General features: G+C 46.4%; 1 protein-coding gene and 1 pseudogene across 1 annotated transcript; both read right to left on the bottom strand.

Moving 5' to 3' along the window:
- Positions 1-7,889: 7,889 nt before the first annotated feature.
- NKX6-1 (NK6 homeobox 1) lies at positions 7,890-13,086 on the bottom strand. Its single transcript, XM_045079416.1, has 3 exons — positions 12,339-13,086; positions 10,416-10,588; positions 7,890-8,188 (listed from the first exon to the last, which is right to left on the bottom strand). Exons 1-3 carry the CDS (start codon positions 13,006-13,008, stop codon positions 7,928-7,930), a joined length of 1,104 nt encoding a protein of 367 aa, XP_044935351.1. The 5' UTR covers positions 13,009-13,086; the 3' UTR covers positions 7,890-7,927.
- A 7,699-nt stretch (positions 13,087-20,785) lies between these two features.
- On the bottom strand, positions 20,786-21,706 carry LOC101680787 (annotated as a pseudogene).
- Between the last annotated feature and the right edge of the window lie 1,524 nt (positions 21,707-23,230).

Raw genomic sequence — 23,230 nt, 5'->3', positions numbered from 1 at the left:
GGGATTAAGAGTCTCTTATGGTTTGTCTCCCTCTCTGGTTTCTTCTTGTTTCATTTTTTTGTGAGTAGTAATTATTATTAAGATGACTTTATAGATAAGGAAATGAAAGATTATCTAAGTTAAGTGACTTTTTTTAAATTTTTTATTTTTTATAAACATATATTTATCCCCAGGGGTACAGGTCTGTGAATCACCAGGTTTACACACTTTATAGCACTCACCAAAGCACATACCCTCCCCAATGTCCATAATCCCACCCCCTTCTCCCAACTCCCCTCCCAGTTAAGTGACTTTTGGGGGGTCAAGTTACCACCAAGAAATAGAAACAGCAATAGGGCTCAAGTTTTTAGACCCTGCTGAAGTTACCCAAAGGCTTCTTTCATACCACATGGGATCATTCTGGTGGCGTTTTCAAATGACTTGAAGCAATCATGAAATATGCCTTCCTCAAGAGTCTGTCTTCAATACACTACTCTTTATTCAGAGAACAGAGATAGGTCTGTTAAATACTGTATTAGTTAGTTATGCTACATAACAACTTATCCTCAAATGTAATGGTTTAAAACAATAAGCACTGATTATCTCACATCATGGGTAAGGAATCTGTGTAAGGAATCATGGAGAGCTTGGATGGGTGACTCTGCCTTGAGGTTCATATGGCTGCAGTCAAGATGTGGACCAAGTCTACAGTCATGTGAAAGTTTGAGTGGGCTGGAGTGCCACCATGTTCACACTCCTTGCAAATTAGGACTGAATTTTGGCAGAGGCCTCACTTCCTTACCAGATGGAGTTCTCCATGGGGCTGCTTGAGTGTCCTCACAACATGGCAGCTGACTTCCCTCAGAGTGAGTGTGTGAGAGAGAGAGAGAGGAGGGAGCCATAATGCCTTTTATGACCCAATCATACACCAATGCTTCTGCTGTACTTTGTTCATTAAAGTCACTAGATACAGCCACACTCAAGAAGAGGGAGATTAGGCTCCATCTTTTTTTTTTTTTTTTAAAGATTGTATTTATTTATTTGACAGAGATCACAAGTAGGCAGAGAAGCAGTTCGGGGAGGGTGGGCGAGCAGCCTCCCTACCAAGCAGAAAGCCAGATGCGGGGCTAGATCCCAGGACCCTAGGATCAGGACCTGAGCTGAAGGCAGAGGCTTTAACCCACTGAGCCACCCAGGTGCCCCATGGCTCCACCTTTAAAAGGAAGGAATATCAAGCAATTTTTAGAAATATTTGAAAACGACTACCAGTAGTTAGCCTTTAAGTTTCACATAAAAAGAATATGTCCCTTGCTTACTTGTCTTCCCACTTTCACTTTTCATAACCTTTCCTCAATTGAATATTTATCCTGCACAAGACAGCAGGGTCCAAGATAGGAGCAACTGGAGACTGGGCTTTTCATGATGGTTATTGATAGTGATGATAATGGCTAAAAATTGCATAGCTTACTATTTGCTGGGCACTGTTCTAAGAACTTCGCTATATTAATCCATTTAATTCCCCTAACAATCTTATGGATTAGATACAGTTATCTCCATCTTACATATGAGAAAACTGAGGCATAGAGAGGTAGAGTCATTTGACCAAGATCACACAACCAGTCAGTGATAGAACTGCAATTCAGATCAGATAATCTGGCTTCCCAGTCCAACTCTCAACCACTATGTGATCTGATTGTGGCAAAGGTAAAACATTACTCAGACCCTCTAATTCACCTGAGACCATTTGGATTTGGGAGAAAATTAGGCAAATTCTTACAAACCAAGTAAGGGGCTCAAAGAGGAAAAAAGAAAAATCCAGTGGTGGGGGGCAGGGGTGGTATGCAGGGGAATAATGTTTACAATATCCTTTTCAAGAGCTAAACAAAAAAAAAAAAAAAAAAAAAAAAAAAAAAAAAAAAAAGCTGAGCCATAGCCTCAAGCATCAGAATCACAGCTACTCGTGATGACTAGAGGAATTACTACAAACCATGCACCTATGAAGAAGGCTCATATTTGAGGCATGAAAATTTGGATGCCTTCATTTGCAGGTGGTTAGACCATCTGGTAATAAAGTTAATAGATTTTCAGCAACCTTGCCTTTCTGTGATCTATACAAACAGACAGATCCCAAATAATTTATACGTGATTAACAATTTTTACATAATTTTTGCATATCCAAAAATAAAACTATATTATAGAGGTGTGCTGGTTTTCTTTCTCAATCTGTTATATCTGTCTCCCTTGTAATAACCAAATATATGGTATAATTATATTTTAACATTTCTTTTGGCTTTATCAAGATAGATAGAGGCAATCACATTAGAGAAGTGGTAGGGCTCCTCTATAAAAATAATGCTCATTTTCAATTAGGTAGAAAAAACTCTTTCTTTCCCTAGGATGAAGAAGGGATCCATCTTTGAATGTATCTTCATTCCAACTAGACATTAGTATTCAAAATACACTAAAATAGAAGCTCTGGATGAGGCTTCTGCTTCAGACTCCTGGCCAGGCTCCACTAGATATGAAACACCACAGAGACATCATGTTCTACTTTTCCAAGTCTTCAAGTGCAGTGTTCAATGAACACATTTTGTCAGGGCCAGAAAACAAAGGATACATATGTAGACATTTCATCTTTGGCATAAATGATCTGCTGGATGAAAGAGGAAGAGTAGAGAGAGAACTGAGACGCTCAGAAAAACTTTCCAGTTTGTGGAGCAACTCCAAGCCAATCTATGGAATGCTGAAGGCCAGAATTCAAGAAAACAGCCCCATGTCCCTTTGTCATCCCCTCACACCATTGCTCTGCTCCCTAGTCAGACTTTACATTAACAGTGGGGAGGGGCAGTACGACTGTGTTTTCTGCAGATCTGAGAAACGGCTACGTTAAAAAGAATGTATTTCTCTGTGAAGCTTGCAGTCTAAATACTGCAGAACAAAATACAGACTTTCCTGTCAAAAAAGGGAAGTGTACTAAGGAACTGGCTTTTTAAAAAAACAGTCATACGGAGGAGGGGAGAAGAGCATTTGGGCACGTATCTCGGTGTGTGGTAAGAGCAAGGAAATTTAGTGTGGAGAAAGCTGTTCAAACTAGGTTAAAATAGAGTTTATAGATGAAATCAACTGCTTACCTCTGTTGTTATTACATGATGGTATTGTCAATGATTAACAAAGGAGCCACTGTCTCTTTAAGCTATTCAGTGCTAGGAGTTCCCAAGTGGAATTTCACCTCTCCAGTGTGTGTGTGTGTGTATGTGTGTGTGTGTGTGTGTCCACTGATGACCAGCTTACAGGACAAAACAGTGCAGATCTAGCCAAGTTGATGCTGGTCTAATAATGTACTCATGTACATGACATTCGGCTCCAAAATGTTTCAAACACACCCTCAGACTCTGTTGCCTAGCACATTATTTCCAAGAAGAGCAGGCCTCCAGTCCAAATGGCCTGCACACTCAGCAATGACGAAATGCACATCCTTCCAGAAAAGAATGAGTGGTTTTCTGTTTCCCCCTTCCCACTGTCTCCCAAGGAGTGAAAGGAAAAGTGGATTAAAGTGCTTGCAAACTCGGAAAGCCACTCACCATACCACAAATTCTGGGAAAGAAGGTATAGAGTAACTTAGAACTGAAGTTACTGAATCCTCTGAATGTGAACTGAAGAGGTTAGCCACCAAAGGAGAACTGAGCTTAGACTCTGGAGACTAGGAAAATAACTCTGTAGAAGCTGTGAATTGTAAACACTGTTGGGACATCTGAAAGACCCGTATAGGGTCCTTCCCTTTCATTCTATATCTCTCAACCGACCTCACTGACTCTCTTTTCAGAAAAAGAAACAGACACACACACACTATAAAACAAAAACGAAAAAGCAGGTTTACCCTTCCTTTCACTACACACACAAAAATCCTTGTTTTTCTCATTTCTCATGTTTCCATGTTGACATTTTGTTGCCTGCAAGCATTTTTAAAAGTAGAGGTTGACTGTGGGGGTGTGGGGGGGAGAAGGTTATAGTGGTCAAAGGTAGCAAACATCTGGTGATGTAATGGTGACTATAGTTAACTATTGTATATTTCAAGGTTGTTAAGAAAGTAGATCTTAATTTTTTTTTTTTTAGATTTTATTTATTTACTTAAGAGAGAGAGTGGAGAGAGAGAGCATGAGAGGGGAGAGGGTCAGAGAGAGAAGCAGACTCCCTGCTGAGGCCTGATGTGGGACTCAATCCTGGGACTCCAGGATCATGACCTGAGCTGAAGACAGTCGCTTAACCAACTGAGCCACCGAGGCACCCCAGATCTTAAAAGTTTTTATCACAAGGAAGAAAATTGTAACTATGTGAGGTGATGGATGTTAATTAGACTTATTATGGTGATTGTTTCACAATATATAAATGTATATCAAATTATTATACCTTAAATGGATACAATGTTATATAGCAATTATATCTCAATAAAAGTAGGAATATTTTAAAATAAAAGTATTTCATCAGGTCACTTCCTGTTACTTTGTTTTTAAATCATGACCTCTTTAGCCATAATGTCTGGGTGGCAGCCTTAATCAGATGTTTAATGCTGGTTAATGTCATAAAAATTTTGAGCCAAAATGGAAAATGATTCTTACTCTGCCTTACTGCTTCCCCACCATGCTAACTCTTTAAAAAAAATTCTTGTTGCACCTACACAGACCCAATTCAAACCAACCAGTATAAAGGAACACCTAAGTCAAATGTCGCCCCCCCCATCCACTTATCCTTCATTCCCAGTTTTATGGGGCCAGTCGCAACTGGTGGCCAGCTGGAATCCTGGGTGGAAGTAAATTAACTGGAAAAATCAAGTCACTGCTGCAGTCAACCGAAAAAAGGGAACGAATGCCAGTGCAGCGTGGCCCCAGAGCCCAACTCTGGCTGCTGCCTACACAACTCAGAGCACTTTACAATAAGCAGGAAGACCCTGTCTGCCTTCCATATAATTGCCTGTAGGGCAGAGGCCAGGTCACCAACTCACATTTCTCAGATGCTCTCAATGTAAAGGTGAAGTGCTCACAGAGAATGCTTCCTAAAGGAACTAGAAGAGATCTTTCCAAATTTCTAATTTGGAATAAATACAGTAACCTTATTTGCTTCTTGAGAGAAAGCTTCAGTCTTGGTTCCACGTTTCTATGATCAATACTACTATATTACTCTTACTCCTAACAACAATAATAAGAGTTGTTATTATTAAATTCCAAGAAGAGCATTTGTAATTATCTTGTGAATTTTTGTTTTCTTAGGAAGAAGTAATAAGTTAAAAGTTGCTTGGCTTTGCAAGGCAAAAGAAGGTTAAAAAGTAGTAATAAAGTAGACAAGACACTTGCATTTGTTACAATTTAACAAATAATAAAGTGCAGTTTATGGTAATAGACTTTCCACAACACCCCTTCCCAGGCTCTTTCATCAAAAGAGAGAGAGGAGAGAGGGAGGGAGAGAGAAAGGAAGGAAAGGAGGAAGAGAGGAAGGAGGGAAGGAAGGAAGGAAAATCTTATTATTTACAGCTAAGATTCAAATTACATCACCCCAGCAGAGCAAAACCTCTTTTGAAATAGCTGCCTCTCTATAGGATACACACCACAGTCTTGCTAAGAATACAGAAATTCAGAAGTTTAAAACTTACTGGGAACTTCACAGACAAACCAGAGAAAAGAAATAGCAGATTTGCATCTTTTCTTTCTATTACATCATGCCATCAGGAATATAATCTATAATAATTTCCTTCAGGCAATCTCATTCCTAGTTTCCTCAGTTTTTTTTTTTTTAAATTGTATTTTCAAGGGAACAAAACAGACCCACACTTTCTTTACCTAATGCTAGCCTGAAGAATCTACTGAATTCTATTGATTTTTCTCTCTTTGAACACAAGCTCATTAACCTGAAACACTAAGGGGATAACTATATTTCACCGAGCCTATAACTGAGTGTCTGAAAACAAAAAGATCCCAAGACAGTGATACAGCCCTCTCCCTAGGTAGGATTCCTTTTTTTTTCCCCCCTGCAAATTTAGCTGCAGAAGCTTTGACATCGATTCCATAACCCTAAAGACTTTCGCACAGTTAGAAGAAGCTTTCTTTAAATTCATCCTTTATTGTAATGGTTAGCAAAATCAAGATCCCTGTCTTTCCAACAACTTCTACATTCTTACAAGCTGCAAGGCGTGGATAAATGTTAGCATCAAACCAGCAGTGCTGCTGCGCCAGCAAGCTCCTCTGCCTCCTCCCAGCTACAGGATCTAGGGCTCCACCAAGGAGCTATCTTGGATATATGGAAATGAGTCCCCTCCGGGGACTTCTTCCAGAAGGAAAAAGCGATCAGGGAAAAATTAGACAACACAGACATCAGAAGCAGCCGGTTAAACAAGTCTCTTCAAGAAGCCCCACGAGTGGGGCTACATTTCTTTTATCTTCCTAATCCAAGAGAAGGAGATTGTGACCCCACTCAAATAAATAAATAAATAAATAAATAAATAAATAAGCAAGCAGCAGCTATTCTACCCAAGGAACCAATATAATAATTTTGTGATCTTGACTTTTGAGATCTCTGGTGAGATCAAATGATCTGTACCCTTCCATTCAAGCAACAAACGTCTTCAAACTGTTTTTTAATTTGATTTATCCTTTGAAACAGAAAGTGCATTACATTTAACTGGTCTTGCAAGGGGGGGGGGGGTCTCTTCTCTTTACAAACCGAATTCCTTATATAAATTAATAAAGGTTAAAGTTGCTAATATATCACCATTATAAGCTTAAAAAAGAAAACAATATACATAGTCTATAGTATTCTTATGATACAAAACACTTCAAATTCAATTACAGCAACTAAATGGATTTTTATGTTTCTGACCCAGAGCAGTTGTAACAATTCCCACCATCTACTTTAACACGCATTTTTATCAGAAAGGAATTAAATTAAATACAAGCTATTGTAGCCCCTCCCTCCCCCATACTTTCTTTAAATCACTAATAAATAGCAACAAACGACTGTGCAATTTCAGAGAGGAACGGAGAGGCGGGTCTGAGGCCTTCCGTGGTTCCACATCTTCTACTTCAAGTCCTGGAGGCGGGAGCGGGGCGCGGAGCCAGGGGGTGGTCAGGGACGAGCAACGAGGGACAAAGGGAAAAGTGAGATTGAACAAATCCAAACCGGGAGAGGAGTGGGGGGTGGAGAACATTTTTGACTCGCTTCTCAAATTAAGTTCAAAATAAAAGGGAGACGTAGGGTTTGAGTAGCTTTTAAAAGAGGGCAGGGTGAAGGAAGAAGGAGGGCCATCTTCTTATACCAAATTCAAAAAAGCATTTTACATTTTAAATATTCACAATAAAGTAACTTCTAGTCAGTGTGACTCACGATTTATTTACAAAGAGCCTTCAACAGGTTGCTTTAGTCGGCACAGCAGTTTGTGGGGGGAGAAGCCTCCCTCTCTCCTCCCATCTGTGGCGGTCGCCCGCCCGCGAGGCTCTGAGGTCCCTGCGGCGGGTGCGGAGCCTTCAAGAACACCTCTCCGCGCCCCGCCCCGGCCGGCCGCTGGGGGCCCAGGCTGGAAGGGGCGGTGCGGGGACTCCCGCAGCTCCCGCCGTGGGGACGGGTCTAGGGGACCAAGCGGGGCTGCGAGAGTGGCCCAGCCGCGAGTTTCAGTTGCCTTATCTATGCAGTGATTTTCGACGTCTTTTCTGCCTTCTGATCAACCCCCGAGTCTCTCTCTCTCTCGCTCTCTCTCGCTCTCCCCCGCCCCCCTCAACTTCCAGGTTAAAAAAATAGATATGTACATCTCAGAAAATAGCAAAGGGCCCCGGCGGGCGGGGCGGGGTCCTCCGAGCCCCAAGGGGCGGGCAGGCGGGGCGCGCGCTGTCCCCGGGGCGGGGGCCGGAGGCCCGGCAGGCGCCGGTGGGGGCGGGGGTGGGGGTGGGGGTGGGGGGGCGGGCGCTCAGGACGAGCTCTCGTTCTCCGACGCGTGCAGCAGGAGGCCGCCGCCGCCGCCGCCGCTCGACTTGTGCTTCTTCAGCAGCTGCGTGATCTTCTCGTCGTCCGAGTTGGGGTCCAGGGGCTTGTTGTAGTCGTCGTCCTCCTCCTCGTTCTCCGAGGCGCCCTTGAGCCGCTCGGTCTCCGAATCCTGCTTCTTCTTGGCCGTGGCCATCTCGGCCGCGTGCTTCTTCCTCCACTTGGTCCGGCGGTTCTGGAACCAGACCTGGGGGCCAGGAGAGGGGAGGAGAGGGGAACCGGGGCGGGCGGGGGAGGACAGGAATTGAAGGCGAGCGGATTCAGGCAAGGCTGCTTCCCCAAGATCCCCGGGTCGCTCCAGCGGGCGGGCCCCTGACGGCCTGCGACCCTCGCTCAGAGACCTCCCTTGTTCCGGCCGTCAAAGTCAGTCTCCAACGCCCCAGCTTCCTCCGAGCGTCGGGCACCAGCGGAGTGACCGCCGTTACCATAGCGATAATAACACAAGTGTATAGACGTTGTCAGTGAGCTGTCTCCGAAGAGAAAAAACTTGGAAACTTAAAACTTCCCTAAAAACGAGTCCGCTTTCCTACTTTGTAGTTTGAAGTACAAAACTTACCTTCCTAAGTTTGCTTCATAAAGACTTTGTGATTTTATTTGTTGTTTACTTTCTTAGACTAAGACTTGCAAACAACTTGAAGTGTGCTTGCTTTTTAGTGTGATTTGTGGGAGAAAGCACGGCATTTGCCCCAATTACTTCTGTTCTCCTTTTCATTTTTGGATATTTGTCTGTTTCTCAGATCTCAAGTCTGAATCCACACAAACATGCTAGGTAAACACTCCCCTTCCCGTTTACACTTGTAATGTACCATTTAAAGTTAAAAAAAAAAAAAAAATTTGCTAAAACAGAAACCTCAAATCACTGATAATAATAAACATAAACGCTTGAAAATATTGAATAGATGAGCTAAAACCGGTAGTTTGTGTGTGAGTCTTTCTCTATGGTTTGTCATAAAACCAAACATCAAGCTGGAATTTTCATTAGTTATTTTTTAAAGTGAAATTTGGCTTATTACATTATCTTCCACTGTTAGCATGCCTAGTCTTTCAAATATTATTTTAATATTGTTCTTCTCCAAGACATTTTATATAACAAATATTTTAAGCTATTCATGGTGTGTGACACCATGTTTGATATACATAATTTAACCTAAAGCATCAGCAACCAATTTCCAAAAGATACTATCCTCTTTTTATGATTCTCATCCATTTTCTCATCCGTTATGTATTTTATCTAGAGAATCCGAATTGTTAAGAAAGTGATTTTTATTTTCCTTATACAGCTATAATAATTCACTTCTAGCCACACAGACATATTTACGGTGACAAATGAAGACTTCCAGATTACTGTGGTAGGCTCTGTACCAAACATTGCAAAAATAATTTTAACTGTGATGGTATTCTAATGGTCACGTACAAAATCACCCCTGAAATGCATTTTATGATGCTTGCCCCCGGGGGAAATACACTCTAACCAGCAGACGTGGCTAACAGTTATTCCCACTTAATTTAAGGAGCAACAAGATTACTAATGAAAACAGATTTATGCTCCTTCCCCTCCAAAAATACCAAATATAATAAATTGAAGAAGGGACACAAAAGAGAATACTGGAAATATAGGAAACCACTAGATTTAATTTACCTACTCGTTCAATCCTTTTATTTTTCAGGAAAAGATTTCTCAAATTTGATTCCCTGGAAATATGCTGTACAACTCAATTATAAGCTAAGTGACATTTTAATTATAAATTGTTGTCACAAACGGTAAAATAGTATACATCTGTTGATAGACAGAATTCTTTCATAATACAATAATAATCTTGTCAATTCATTTGGAAAATTACTATTCCAAAGTTATAGTCATCAGCTAAACTAAAAGCAGATTCACCCCTGCTAAACGGCTGCATCCTGTGCATTTTTTTTAAAAACCTGCAAGTTAATATAGTAGCACTATAAGGCTGATCTACATCAGAAAATGATATGACTAGCGGAGCTTGAATTGACAAACAAAAGCTTGAATATCCTTACAAACAGAGTACATAGAAGCTATCTAACTGGTGTGATCTATTCTAAGGGCTGATATTTCGGTCATGCTTTTATTCTCCAATAATGGCGAGTTCCCCCAGCACATGCTGCTATCTAGATTAACCTAATTTCAAAGGCGGGGGCTTGATTCCTTTTGTTCATCAACAGTTTGCCCGCCTGGAGACCCCAGGGCCTTTGTAACCCCCACTCCCACCCCCTTCGCTGATTTCATCTTCTCCCCAGGCTCCTCAGATCCGCACCCCCCAAGCGGCTGTTTGTTAGAGGGGTGTGTACGCGCGCGCGCGCGCGTGTGTGTGTGTGTGTGTCCGCGCGTGCGCGCGAGTTGGGGATTAGGAGACCATCCCTCGAGGTTTGTAAGGTCTGCTACTCACCTTGACCTGACTCTCCGTCATCCCCAGCGAATAGGCCAAGCGAGCCCTCTCGGGCCCCGCCAAGTATTTCGTTTGTTCGAAAGTCTTCTCCAGAGCGAAGATCTGCTGGCCAGAAAACGTGGGTCTTGTGTGTTTTCTCTTCCCGTCTTTGTCCAGCAAAATGGATCCTTGATCTGCGAGAACAGATAAACAAGGGAAGGAGAAAAACAATCGGTTACAAGCGGCTTCACTGAGAACAACTCAAAACACGAAGTTTTGGGGGGCAAGCTTATTCCGCAGCAGACGTCAGAAGTGTCCGGTGCTTCCAGTCCCGCTGCGCGCCTCCCTTTGCCTTTTTACGCCCACCTGTTTTAAAAAGCCGGGTGTGTTTGGAGCAGCAGTAAATAACCTGCCGAACAGAGACGTCCAACAGGGAGCGCATTGCTGAAGTTTGCCGGAGCCGAAATCACCAGGCCCCAGTAAATTGAAGAATATGGGATAAAGGCCCGTCTAGCCTCCCAGTCCAGTCAGTGCTCGCTCAGCCCCGAAGACTTTGCTTGAGGATGACTAGTTTTGTTTTGTTTTCTTTCTTTCTTTCTTTCTTTCTTTCTTTCTTTCTTTCTTTCTTTCTTTCTCTCCCTTGAGCGCCTTCCTAACCTGTGCCCGCACAACAAAGGGCGCCTTGTTTTTTGCACACAAGAGAGCTAAATCGCCCCCAAGTCAAACGCCGCTGCGGCCGAGGGGGAGGGGGTACCGCCTTTGTTGGCGGTCCCTACACGGCCATCAAAACGGATACAATAGCGTCTCCCCGACACCCGCACCAGTCCGGCAGCCCTCCATTCCCAAGGGAGTCTCTACTTGGCTCCCGCAACTTCCCTTAGTTGACTGCCACTCACCCACACGAAAGAGGTCTGGAGAATTAATGGAAACTTGGGGGACTGGGTCAAGAGCAAAGACCGGAGCAAGAGAAAAACCTAGGCTGGGCCTCGAACTACACCTGGAAGACTAGGAGCCTCCTCGGCGGTGGCCAGCTACCCAGAAGATTGGACTGATCTCGGGGCAACACAGTTAGTTGGTTTCAAGCAAGATCTTGGTGGGATGTGTATATTCCCCAGTGCTGCCGCCACCTCGTTCTACCTCTGGTTCATTTTCATGTAAGGATGTTGAGGGCCAAGATGCCTCTCAGAATTCCCAGGCCCAAGAAGTCCCGGCCCTTCGCCACCCCCACCCCACCTTCCCAGGGCCGAGGCAGGTGGGAAAGTGAGAGCCCAGCAGAGGGGAGTGGCCCGAAGTGACTGAGCTCGCTACTGCGGCTGCCGCGGACCTGTCTTCAATGAGGTCACCCGGACCAACTGTACTAGGGTGGGGGTGGGGGAGCTCCTCGAAGGCGAAGAGGTTAGGTAGGGACACCCTGGGCCGAGATGTACATGCAAGTACACGCACTCCGGCCAGGGCCCTGGAGGGCTTGCCGCTGTGGTCCCCCGCCTGTTCGCAGAGAGGCCAGTTCGGCTGGCGTAGGTGGAGTGGGGCCCTGGCAGACAGGCGGGAGCCAGGAAAGAGGGGATGTAGCCCGGGGCTCAATAGCCTCTCCTGCCCTTCCCACCTCTTAAACCCAAGCAGGGCCTGAGGTTGCAGTTAGGCGGTTCCAAAGTAGCCGGGGCCTCGGGTGAGACACATGCCTAGCACCGCGTTTTCAACACGGACTCATGCACAACCGCTCCTCGAGGCGTGCCCAAGACTTGGGGGGGGGGGGGCACTTGGAAGCGTGCTCAGGGAAGTCAGAGTCCCTCAATGAATGCCCTGGCAGAGCCTAAATCGTGCGATTCTGGCGCTGCCAGAAACTACTGGGGAGCCAAGAGGGTGCACGGATCCCCATGCACATCAGAAGACATGACCCGAGAGCGGGTAGAACGCGCACAACTGTACTCAGGCGATTGTACTCACGAGGGGTGCAGGCCAGGCGGGCGTCCCTCCAGGGTGGGCTCTGCATAACTCCTGGCCAGAAAATGGGCGTCCGGCCGGGCAGCTCGGCCAGCGGCTTGGGGTACCGACCTACCGCGGCCACGGCCGCTGCGCTGGGGCTGAAGTAGAGCCCAGGCGGCGGCGGCGGCGGACTCAGGCTGCTGAAGCGGGGCAGGCCAGCCAGCAGCCCCGCTGGGGATGAGGCGGCGGCTGCAGCGGCTGCAGCCGCCGCTGCAGCTGCCGAAGCGGAGGAAGCGGAGGTGGACGAGGAGGAGGAGGAGGAGGAACCCGAGGGCGAGGCGGAGGGCAGGGCGGCCCCTGAGGCCACGGGCATGGAGGGCCGGCTCAGGATGTCGTTGATACCGTGGGGGGTGGCGGCCGAGAGCTGCTGTGGGGGGCTGCCCAGGGATGAGAGCCCCCCCGCGGTCGGGGGCTTCAGGCTGCCTGGGTTGTGGGCACCCAAAGGCGGAGAGGGCGACGACGAGGAGGACGAAGAGGAGGAAGAAGAGGGGGGGCCGGCGGGCAAGGGGGGGTACGCCGCGGGGTACAGAGGGGTCTTCATTTCGGCCATGCTGTGCAGGGCAGCCAGGGGAGGGCTGCTGAGCAGGAACGCGCTCTGCCGGGTGCCCTCCATCGCCCCCACCGCTAACATCCCACGGCCAGGCCGGAGCCCGCAGCCACTCAGCGAGGGCGCCGGCGGGTGCCCCGGTGGGGCTCAGGAAAGCGAGGAGTGCCGAGGGCGCGAGCGAAGAGTAGCTCCGCGCTCCCAGAGGCGACCTGCCAACTGGGCCGGGAACGCCGCCGCCGAGAGTTGCTCTCGAAGCTGCGCAGCAGAAATGTCCAAACACGCCACTGGAGAGGCGGTGGCTCCCCGAGATCAGCGAGCGTCCGGGCGAGTTTGGCTGTCCTTTCGCTCCCAGAGTCGTGGACTCCGTCTCAGTCTCTTCTCTCTTTACTTTTCCTCGCCTCTCAATGATCTCTACTTCTCATCTCCGCGGGAGAAATAAGCAAAGCAAAACCCAGACGGGCCCCAGAGTTTGCAACAAAGTTAAGAGTCACCGAATCTCCACTTCGATGTTGGAGTAGGGGGACTGGCTCGCTTTCTCTGGGGTGGCTCAAAGGACTCCAGGTTCCGCCGGACGCACTTCTCTAATCTTATTTGACTGCCCTGTTCTTTCGCCGCGAGGCTGATTCGCACTCGGCGCTCGCTGCTCGCGGGGAGAGAGCGCATCCAGCCCGCAGGAGGATCTCGCCTCTGGGCGGGCTTCCTCCGCTGGCTCTGCCCGGGGCTGGGGCGCCAGAAAGGGCAGTGCCACCAATCCCCGCCGTTCCCGAATTCGGCGCGCCAACCCGCCTTCCCCTCTGGGCCACCGGGCACTAGAGTTGCAATATCGAAAAGAAAAAAGGGTGAGGGGAAAAAAAAGAAAGAAAGAAAGACAGAAAAACAAAGACTTAAGTGTGAAAAGTCTGATGGCTTCGGCTACGGCTCCGTTCGTCTGTCCACTTCTGCAAACGGGCCTGGCGACCCCCGCCCCACCCCCGCAGCACCCTCTCTTCTTCTCACTCTCCGCCTTTGCCTCTCCTCTCTCGCATTTTCTTCGCGGCTTTACAGGCTCGTTCTTCTAAGTCCTGTCCTCTGGCCAAGCTGACCCTCTCCGGCTCTTCCACTCCCTCTCTCTCCTCTCCTCCCTCCGGGCCTGACAGTTCAGATGAAGCTCTCAAAGGTAATAAAACATTTGCATCACTCCCTACCCCTCTTTAGCTGGGGGGACGAAAAGGAGGGGGAAAGGGGGGTCCAAAATGAGAACTTTGAGAGACGTCACTCGGAGGCGGCCGGGGGGGCGGGGCCGAGGAGCGGGGTGCAGGCAGGGGGCGTAACCACTGTCTCCAATTGCGCGCAGTCTCGGGACTCGCGTCGCCTCTGGGGCACGCCCACTCCGGAGCGCCGCACCCTCTGATTGGCTGAGGAGGGCGAGCCGTAGGGCCTCGCCCGCTAGGTTCCCGCCTCCTCCCTCATCCATCCCTTCTGTGGGTGGGGTCAGGGGGTGGGGCCTGGCGAGTGGTGCGGTTCCGCCTTGGGGCCAGTGGACGCCTCAATTAATTGTGTTAAATAAAATGGAAAAGTGGAGGGGGGAGCAGAGACGGAGAGGGTATTACTTTTTAAAGAGAAGAATAATGAAAACCCAGACCTTTTATGGAAAAGCAGTTCATATTCTTCCCTCGCCTCCCCGCTCGCCTGCTCGCGTCACCCTATCCACCCCCCTTTCGCCTACCAGCTCGAGACGCCTCACCTCGAACAGTCTGGTCCCTTGTAAAATGGAGCTAATGGAGCGGGCAGCCGGCGCAGCCCCGGCCTAGCTCCTTCTTTTGAAGGGATTAATTAAAGGCCATCTGGGCTCTCCCAGAATTGTGTAAATTAATTTGTTGCTCCTTAAGCCTATAGATGCCCTTAATCCCCTAGTAGGCCCAAGGATCGTCCTCTTCCATTTTTGCCACCTCCCTCTTTCCCTCTCTGTTCGTTCTTCGTTACTTTTCTTTTCATTGCTAGGTTTCTCCGCAATGTTACCATTTATAGGATTACTCGGAGAACAGAATCAGCTTAATGGGAATATATTTGTTTTTCAGGTGATGTTTAGACCTGAGAGGAGTGAACTCTTCCTTTTCCCCCCTAACTTTTCTTTCCTTTGATTATTGTCGTTATTTGTTATGCGTTTACACTGGAGTAGAACCACCAAAAGGAAAATCTGTATAAAGAAGTATCTGGGTACCCCTCTCCCCCCTTATACTGTAAGTTTTTGAAAACGGTCTCCAAAACTCTGGCCCCTTCCCCTGAACACCAGAGTTGTTTTGAAAGATGGAGATGTTCAGGTTTCTGGGCTGTGTTGATGGGATGTCTGAGAGTCATTTCCTTTATTCCCTTTCTATCTCCCAATCCTGCTTCCTTGTAGAAGGAGCTTGAAATTGCTAGCAGGGTTGAGCTGTGCAAATGAGGAGGAAGACCTTTGCACAGTTTTGAGATTTCAGCATGTTGAAGTAACACACCAGTGAGGGGTACTCACTAGAGCAATTTGGATGAGATCATTAAGTCCAAACTTAATTCTTAGAAATAAATCGCTCAAGAATAAAGTCTGGGCAGCTCCATCCTGACTGCGAGTGCAAAAGCACTCATACGGGTCCAAGTACCAAAAGCCAGGAGGGCTTATTCTGTTTTGATAGCCCTCATTTCTAGCTTTGGTCTTTTTAAGGTGTCAGCTAGAGCTTGAGTTTGTTTGTTTGTTTGTTTGTTTGTTTGTTTTAATGTCTTTGTTTACCCTTTGCCACTTTTATCATTCATTTCTGAGATAAAAGTAATTTTGTTTTTATTTGGTCCCCCTCTTCCCTCTCCAGCCTCCTGCATTAACTTCAAGACTGGGTTAAATCAATCCCTTCTCAGACATTAGACTCTGACCGGAAGGAAGGTGATTTCCTGCCTCCACGTGAATTATGCTGAGTCCGGCGAGAAGAGAGTTCATGCGGGGACCATCTGCATTTTCCTATGAGGGAGGATGCTCTGCTAGGCTATGGGTCTAAACCCCAGTGCCCTGCCATTTTGGCCAAAAGACTGGGACAGAAGGAGGAGGTGGGGAGCCCAGCCAGGCAGAGTTGCTGGGGCCCCTCTGCCTCTTGCTTCGTTACAAACTAAACTTTTCCCTATGTCGCAGACTCCCAGTTGACAGTGGCACACAATCTACTTCCTGAACCCCGCTCCTGGGCCACCAGTGACCTCCTCACATTCCCCCTGTACACCGCATTCTCAAGACTAGGTAGGAATGGGGCGGTGGGGGGAGGAGGCCAGTGATCCCCAAAGATTCCAGTTTCCAAAAACGATCCCCCTTTCATTTCATGCAAACATTGTGACCCGAGAAAAAATTGGATATTCTCCTTTTGTAAATTTAGTATGTGATATGGGGTGAAGTGAAGTAAAGAGACAGAGAAATATGAGAGAGACATTCAACTCCATCCAGTCAACTCTGGCTTAACTGACATTGGTAAATAGTTGCAAAGCTGGGTGCAAGGCATCTCCATCGTTTGCTTTTATTTATCATTCACATCGATGAATTAAAATAGCAGCATTTTTTTCTTGTGACAATAAAACAATTCTGGGGTCTGTGTACCTAGATCCCGGGGGTGAACCATGGGTGCCCGAAACCCGCGTGGGGCAGCTTGTATTCCAGATACACACTGCGATGCGCTGAAGGAAGGTGGGTGCCTCCTGCCTGCCTGGTGCTTGTTGTCATCGATCTGCTCCGTCTGTCTCCAGCTGGGAGCAGGAAGAGCCAGGGACGTCTTGAGGGGGTGGGGGGTGGTCTCCTCCTGTCACTGGCAGGGAGAGATGGCCCTACCCCCGCAGAACTTTAACCACCTTAGGGGCAGAGTCTTGGAAGAACAAATCCCGATGCTGACCAGGGAGGCCCGTTTCTGGTTGGGGCTGTCCTGCACGCGGCTTACAGATGCCCTAGAGAGTCTGGACTTTCCCTTAGGAATCCCCAGGACCAGCACGTTTTTCTGCCCATGACCTAATAAAGTCGGACTTTGCTAAGTTCGACTAAGAGTATACTCTAGGGTAGAACGTGTAACACGTGGTTGCGACACCCCCCTCACATCTCTGCAATAATATATATTTGGGGGAGGGGGCTGTGTTTGAAAGCGAACGATTTGCATTTTAATTGAAAAAAATGAAAGAGTGTTGGCAAATTCTGAGGTTGGAAAAAAAAAAAAAAAGCTAAAATGATAGGGATGAGAAAAGCTACACGCGTCCTTTGACTTTCTCGAGCCTGTGAACAACCGAAGCAGTTTTCAAGTTTACTGTTGTGAGCCTGCTGCTACTGTTAACACAGCCTGCGCGATCCCCTTGACCACCCCATCCGCCTTCTAACCCTTGACTCAGAAACGCCTGGCCCGTTTGGATACTTCTGCTTTAAGTTGAAGGAACGGCCACTAAATTCAGGGTAACTCGCAGAAGGAATGCAAATGAAAGCTCAGATAAATGTACTTAAATGTAGCAGTTGGGGGTGAATGGTAACTATTCTTCCCCAAATATATGAACGTCCAATGTCGGGATACTCAGTTGTAGCCACGAGAAGTCTGTTCTGCATTCGTAAAAGGCGGGGAACACGGGCGGTGGGGGGGTCGGGTATGAAGGGAATTAGGTATGTGTTTCAGGCTAAAAACCTCTCTGAAATGTGTTTGCTTGACTTGCCTTGAAGACTTCTTTAATGATTCCACTTCGCCAGCGAGTGGGGCCTGCGCGGGCTGAACCCGGAGGCTGGCTGGGTTTACGTTAGTGTTGTAAGAGGGGTCGAGCCGGCACAAGGGAGAAAGAAGAAATGTCCACAAGCTTGAAACAAGTCAGTCTCCGAGAAGGAGAGCAGAGGAAAGGGGATGCTTTTCTGTCTGTCCGTCTCTTTGCCTCCTGCAAATGCTGTGAAGGGGAACTGGATCCGTGGCTGCTTCTGCTGATCAGAAATTAAGGAGATGGATTTGGGAAGTACTGGAGTAGAAAGAGGTCAACAAAGGTCCGGTGACCAAGAGTGTTGTAGGGTCTTGTGGTCTGCGATCTCCCAACGAGGCCAACAAAATATGTGAGGGAAGCGACTGGTGTAGACGTAGAATCCTTTACGGAAAAGGTCTCGAACCCCAAGCCAGGACATCCCTCAGGGATCCTCCAAGTAACAGCAGGGTCCTCCTGCTGCACAGTCTCAGGGTAGGTACTGAGCTCTCCCAGGGGATACGCATTCCGAAGGGAGGGTTCGGAAATGTCCCAGAAGATGGAGAACACTGAAATCCCAAAATGCCTGCAATATCAAAGCCCAAATTCAGGAACAAGAGTAAATGCAAGAAAACGCTAAATACCTTGCTGGAGAGAAAACTGGTCTTGAACTTCAGCAAAGCACGTAGACGTACGTATATACAGTCCTCTCCCCTCCAGAATTTTCTGCGGAGACCCGTTTGCTTACAGGAAAACCCCTTGCTTGCAAGTATATTCTGGAAAACGGGCTCCGGCGCGGAAATCCTGCGCTTGAAGGAACGTCTGTGGGTTACTACCATTTCCTTACGGGATAAAGTGCTAGTCCGGTTTGATCCACCAGATTATACAGTGTCTGGTGTGAACGGCCGTGAAAAACTTACACCTGTGTCCACCCAACATAATTTAGGTCATTTTAAACGAGTCTGTAATTAGTTCTTCTTTGTGTCCTGCTTAGAGTTGTTGCTTCTGACGTGGGTGTGCGTGCGTGTGTCGGAATGGGTCCTTCCGGTGCCTCACACGTGCGGCTCCTTACTCTTCGTTGAGAAAAAGTTGTTTCATCCGCGTCGCTGCTGGGTTTTCAAGCCTCTGGGTCCTTCAGAAGTCCTTTTGAAAAAAAAAAAAAAAAAAAAAAAAAAAAAATCCTGAGCAGTTACCGCCCTCTTGTGGAAAAAAACTTCTCAGCGTTTCATTCTGTCGAGGGAAAAAACGAGCCTCCCGGGCTGTCCAAGAGCGGTGCAGGATTCCTTACCTCGATGAGGCGGCCGCCTTTGTTTCACCGCAGCGTTCGATTGTTAACATTTAGTTTTATCTGACACGCCAAATTAGTAGAATGAAGTGTGGATCTGACAGCTCTTGTTTCCTCAAATAACAAAAGCTCTCTAAAGTGAGCATTTACGATTTTAAATCTTTCTTCCTCGCCTACCCTTCCTGAGGCTCCCTTATTTGACTCAATGGTGCAGAAATAAATTTGTTTTTATTGGAATCATTTTCGGCTTCTACTTTTCTTCCCTGGTTATCAAAACAATGCTATGCTCAATACACACCACTTGGAAAGTAGAGACAACTACAGAAACACCAAGAGTGGCCCATAATCCCTTCTGTAGGGGCAATGCTCCCGATGTTTGGCATAGGTGCTTGCAGTCTTTTTCTCCAGGTTTTATACTATGCTTTGTTGTAATGGTTGAGAGCACATTAGATGTATAATATTGTACTCTTAAGCCCATTTTAATAACTTGCTTTATTCACTTACTGAAGAGGGTGCAGCTCAGCACTGAAATCTCCCAGACTTTGCCTTCCCTGGGCTGAAAAGGGCCCTGAAGACCTGGGTGTCAGAGGACCTGGGTCCTGGTGATCTTGCATGGAGGCAGTGTGCTCCAGTGCCTGACTTTTCCCCTCACCATTAACCCCTTCAGATCCTCAGACACTTTGTCACTAGTTCTTAGAATTTTATGACATCATAATAATAACAGCTAACACTGCATGTCTACGATTCTGAGTATAGTATAAATTCAACAGCAACTCTGAATCTCTGAATTAGGTACTATAGTTGCCCCCATTATAAGGATGGGAAAAGATGATGAAAATTAAAGCAAGAAAAATTAAGTAACTCATTTAAGATTACACAGTAACTAATTGAGGAAGATGGGGCTTACACTGCCCTTCTGAAAACAGAAAACAATTTTTTTCTAAAAGATTTTATTTATTTATTTGTCAGAGAGAGAAAGAGAGAGAGCACAGAAGCAGGGGGAGCTGTAGGCAGAGGGTGAAGCAGTTTCCCCACTGAGCAAAGAGCCTGATGCGGGACTCAGTCCCAGGACCCTGAGATCGTGACCTGAGCTCAAATGCAGACACTTAACTGCCTGGACCACAGTCTCTCAACTGAAAAAAATTTTAAATGCATATGAAAGCAGTCTGAATAGTATAAATTGACAAACAGATATTGGTTTGTTCCATCATTTAAAAAACCCCACAATTCACATTTTCTTAGATAAGAAAAACATTTAAAAATATTTGGAAAATTCCAGGGGCTCCTGGGTGGCTCAGTGGGTTAAAGCCTCTGCTTTCAGTTCAGGTCATGATCTCAGGGTCCTGGGATAGAGCCCCGCATCGGCTCTCTGCTCAGGGGGGAGCCTGCTTCCCTTCCTCTCTCTCTGCCTGCCTCTCTGCCTACTTGTGATCTCTGTCTGTCAAATAAATAAAATCTTGAAAAAAATATTTGGAAAATTCTTGAATTTTTAAAAAATTATTCAAGTGCAAATTTAATTCCTGAAAATAATATTAGTTCTTAGTTTACACACAAGACAAATATTTGTTTCAAAATAATTTTTATTTTACTTATTTTTTAAAAAATTAATAGATTTTATTTTTAGATCATGTTAGGCAGTTTTAATTACTTTTTAACTTTAATTTTTCTTTTAACATACAGACACCTCAGCTTCATGTCTTCATTCCCTGATCATGGATTTGCTAAACAGATGGTATAGATTATAACTTTAAAAAGCCATTCAAGGGTGCCTGGGTGGCTCAGTGGGTTAAGCCTCTGCCTTTGGCTCAGGCCGTGATCTCAGGGTCCTGGGATCGAGCCCAGCATCGGGCTCTGCTCAGCGGGAAGCCTTCTCCCCCCCCCCTTTTTTTTTTAATCTAAAGACGTCATAAACAGCATTTATTACGTTGGTATATCATACTGGTCTTGTTGCTGTTCCTTCACAGTTATGCAGTTTTTTGTCTTCCCTCCCACCTCCCACGGTCTGGCTACACAGGGCATCCTCAAACCATTACCTCAGAGCAGCGCTATGCTTATTCCTCATCTTTAACACCATTCATTCACAGGGTCAAAGTTCTGGTCCACAAACCCTTCCCTCTAGGAAATTCAGTGCTTGTGAAAGAATTTGTAGTACACCAGGCCCTCTAGGATGGCCAGCTCCAGTATGATGACGATGGAAAGTAGCAGCTTGTTGGTTGTCACTTTTCTGGACATTGAACAGAGAATCTTTCGACTTTTGCTCAAGTTTTCACTTGTGTTTACCAGCCTATTCTTAGTACGTTCCAACTGTTCACGTTGTTCCCCCAGCTCTTCTATGATTTCTGAGCCAATCTGGTCAGTCTCTGTGGCAATCCGATGAGAACACTCAACGCTCTGTGTGGCCCGGTTCAGGCTGTCTATGCCTTGTAGAAGCAATGCCCTTTGAGACTGTAACCGGTTCATGTGCTCATTCTCTACAGCATATGAGCCATATTTCATGTCTCCTCGGCCCCCAGGTGTGGCTGTCAAAGGGGTGCTTCTCACTTCCCGATGGAGTTTGGCAAGGTCCTTCCAGTAGGTTCGGAGTTTAGACATCATAGGGTTACGGAAAGAGAGGGGTGCATAATGTAGTTCCTCTTCCATCTCTGCCAGCGTTTCATTTGCTTCTTGTTGCTTTTCATCAAAATCTCTGATCAGCTTCTTTTCTGTCCTGGCCATCCCCAGGAGCCACTCCAGCACCCCTCACAGGTCTTCTTGGAGACCGCGGAAGATCTCGTGAAGTTTCTCGAAATGCTCTGAGGAGGCGGTGGAGGTGGCCATGGCGCAGGCTGCGCTCCAGCACTGGCCACCAAGATTTGGGGCACTGGGCCTGCTCCTATCTGGGCGGTCAGCCGCCCAACCCCGCAGACATCACGGCAACTGCCTCCATCGCTGCCGAGGACGAGACGCTTCCTGGCCCCCTCTCTTTCTCTAGGCCAGCCTCTCTGCCTGCTTGTGATCTCTGTCTGTCAAATAAATAAATAAATCTTAAAAAAAAAAAAAAAGCGCCATTCAAAGCCCAAGTAGACTTCAAAAAAATCAGTCATCCTGGCCATCTTACCCTGCAGAATTGCCAAGGATGTAGGCTATCACTTTGGTCACCAAGAGAATCTCCAATTGCTTGGGTTACTTCGGGTATCATGGAGTAATGAGCAAATACAAGTGGTACTAAAGTTATTTTACATCAGCACAGCTATCACCCAACCAGAAGTGATACTCTATCATGGAATTCAGCAACTCTATCATGTTCTGGTTCATGCCCTACACCCTCCTAGCTGTGATCCTAGGTAAGTTCATCACTTTTTATATAAAACTGGCACTCTTGAAGAGATGCTGGGTCTAGTACATTATCCCCCCTAGGATTATCTTGTAAAGGTGATCTTGTGGTGATTGCTGCCGTTATGTCTATAGGGGTGAAGTTTCCTCAAACGAAGTTTGATCTTAATTATTAATGGAAAAGCTGTAAGGAAGGAAGGAGGAGGGAAGGAGATAATTCAAGGCAGGTCTTATATAATTAGAAAAGAGGAAATGTTTACCTCACTCAGTGTCCCCAGTTTTGGTTTGGATTTCAAGCTCTTCAAGGAGTTTTTAAGGTAGAGGTTAAAGATAAGCACTGTCACTGGTTGCAAAACTTGATCCAGGAAAGAAGAAATCCTGTGAGGAACCCCAAATTGATGAAGAGTGTGTTGTATAAACTGGTTGATCTAGTTTAATGATACTCATTTTTACATATCAGTTTTCTCTATATAGAAGTAAGACTTTGGGGCGCCTGGGTGGCTCAGTGGTTAAGCCGCTGCCTTCGGCTCAGGTCATGATCTCAGGGTCCTGGGATCGAGTCCCGCATTGGGCTCTCTGCTCAGCAGGGAGCCTGCTTCCTCCTCTCTCTCTCTCTCTCTGCCTGCCTCTCTGCCTACTTGTGATTTCTCTCTGTCAAATAAATAAATAAATAAAATCTTAAAAAAAAAAAAAAAGAAGTAAGACTTTGTTTAAATGTTCTAGTATGGTCTAAGAATTGCTCCTGGAGAGACAAATTCACTGTCCACACTTGAACAGCTATCCAGGCACTTCTCTCTTCCAGTTCAGAAAGATTGCTCCACCTTAGGAAGGAGAGCATTAGTGTACTATAAGAAGTGACAATTTGTGATTTTCATAGAAAGGTGCAGTCCTCTGACAGGTTAAGAGATTACAGCAAACAATGAGAACAAGGACCACATTGGTTTAAAACAATGGCTCTTTAACCCTATTAAAATGAGTGCTACCAGCATGGTAGAATAAATATTTGGTAATGGTTCTTTTAATACTCTG

The sequence above is a fragment of the Mustela putorius genome, unplaced genomic scaffold (assembly GCF_011764305.1).
Source record: "Mustela putorius furo isolate JIRA1106 unplaced genomic scaffold, ASM1176430v1.1 tig00000382_pilon_pilon_pilon, whole genome shotgun sequence".
NCBI classification, from domain to species: Eukaryota; Metazoa; Chordata; class Mammalia; order Carnivora; family Mustelidae; genus Mustela; species Mustela putorius.
The sequence above is the reverse complement of the archived record's forward strand: the minus strand, read 5'-3'. Positions and strand labels throughout refer to the sequence as shown.

Bases quoted from the DNA above. Each gene is read 5' to 3' on its own strand.
- NKX6-1 (XM_045079416.1), bottom strand. From the start codon at position 13,008: ATGTTAGCGGTGGGGGCGATGGAGGGCACCCGGCAGAGCGCGTTCCTG. The intron at 10,589-12,338 runs GTGAGTACAATC...CTGTTCTCGCAG, and splicing joins CCGCCTGGCCTGCACCCCTC to ATCAAGGATCCATTTTGCTG. The intron at 8,189-10,415 runs GTGAGTAGCAGA...CCTGGCCCCCAG, and splicing joins TGACGGAGAGTCAGGTCAAG to GTCTGGTTCCAGAACCGCCG.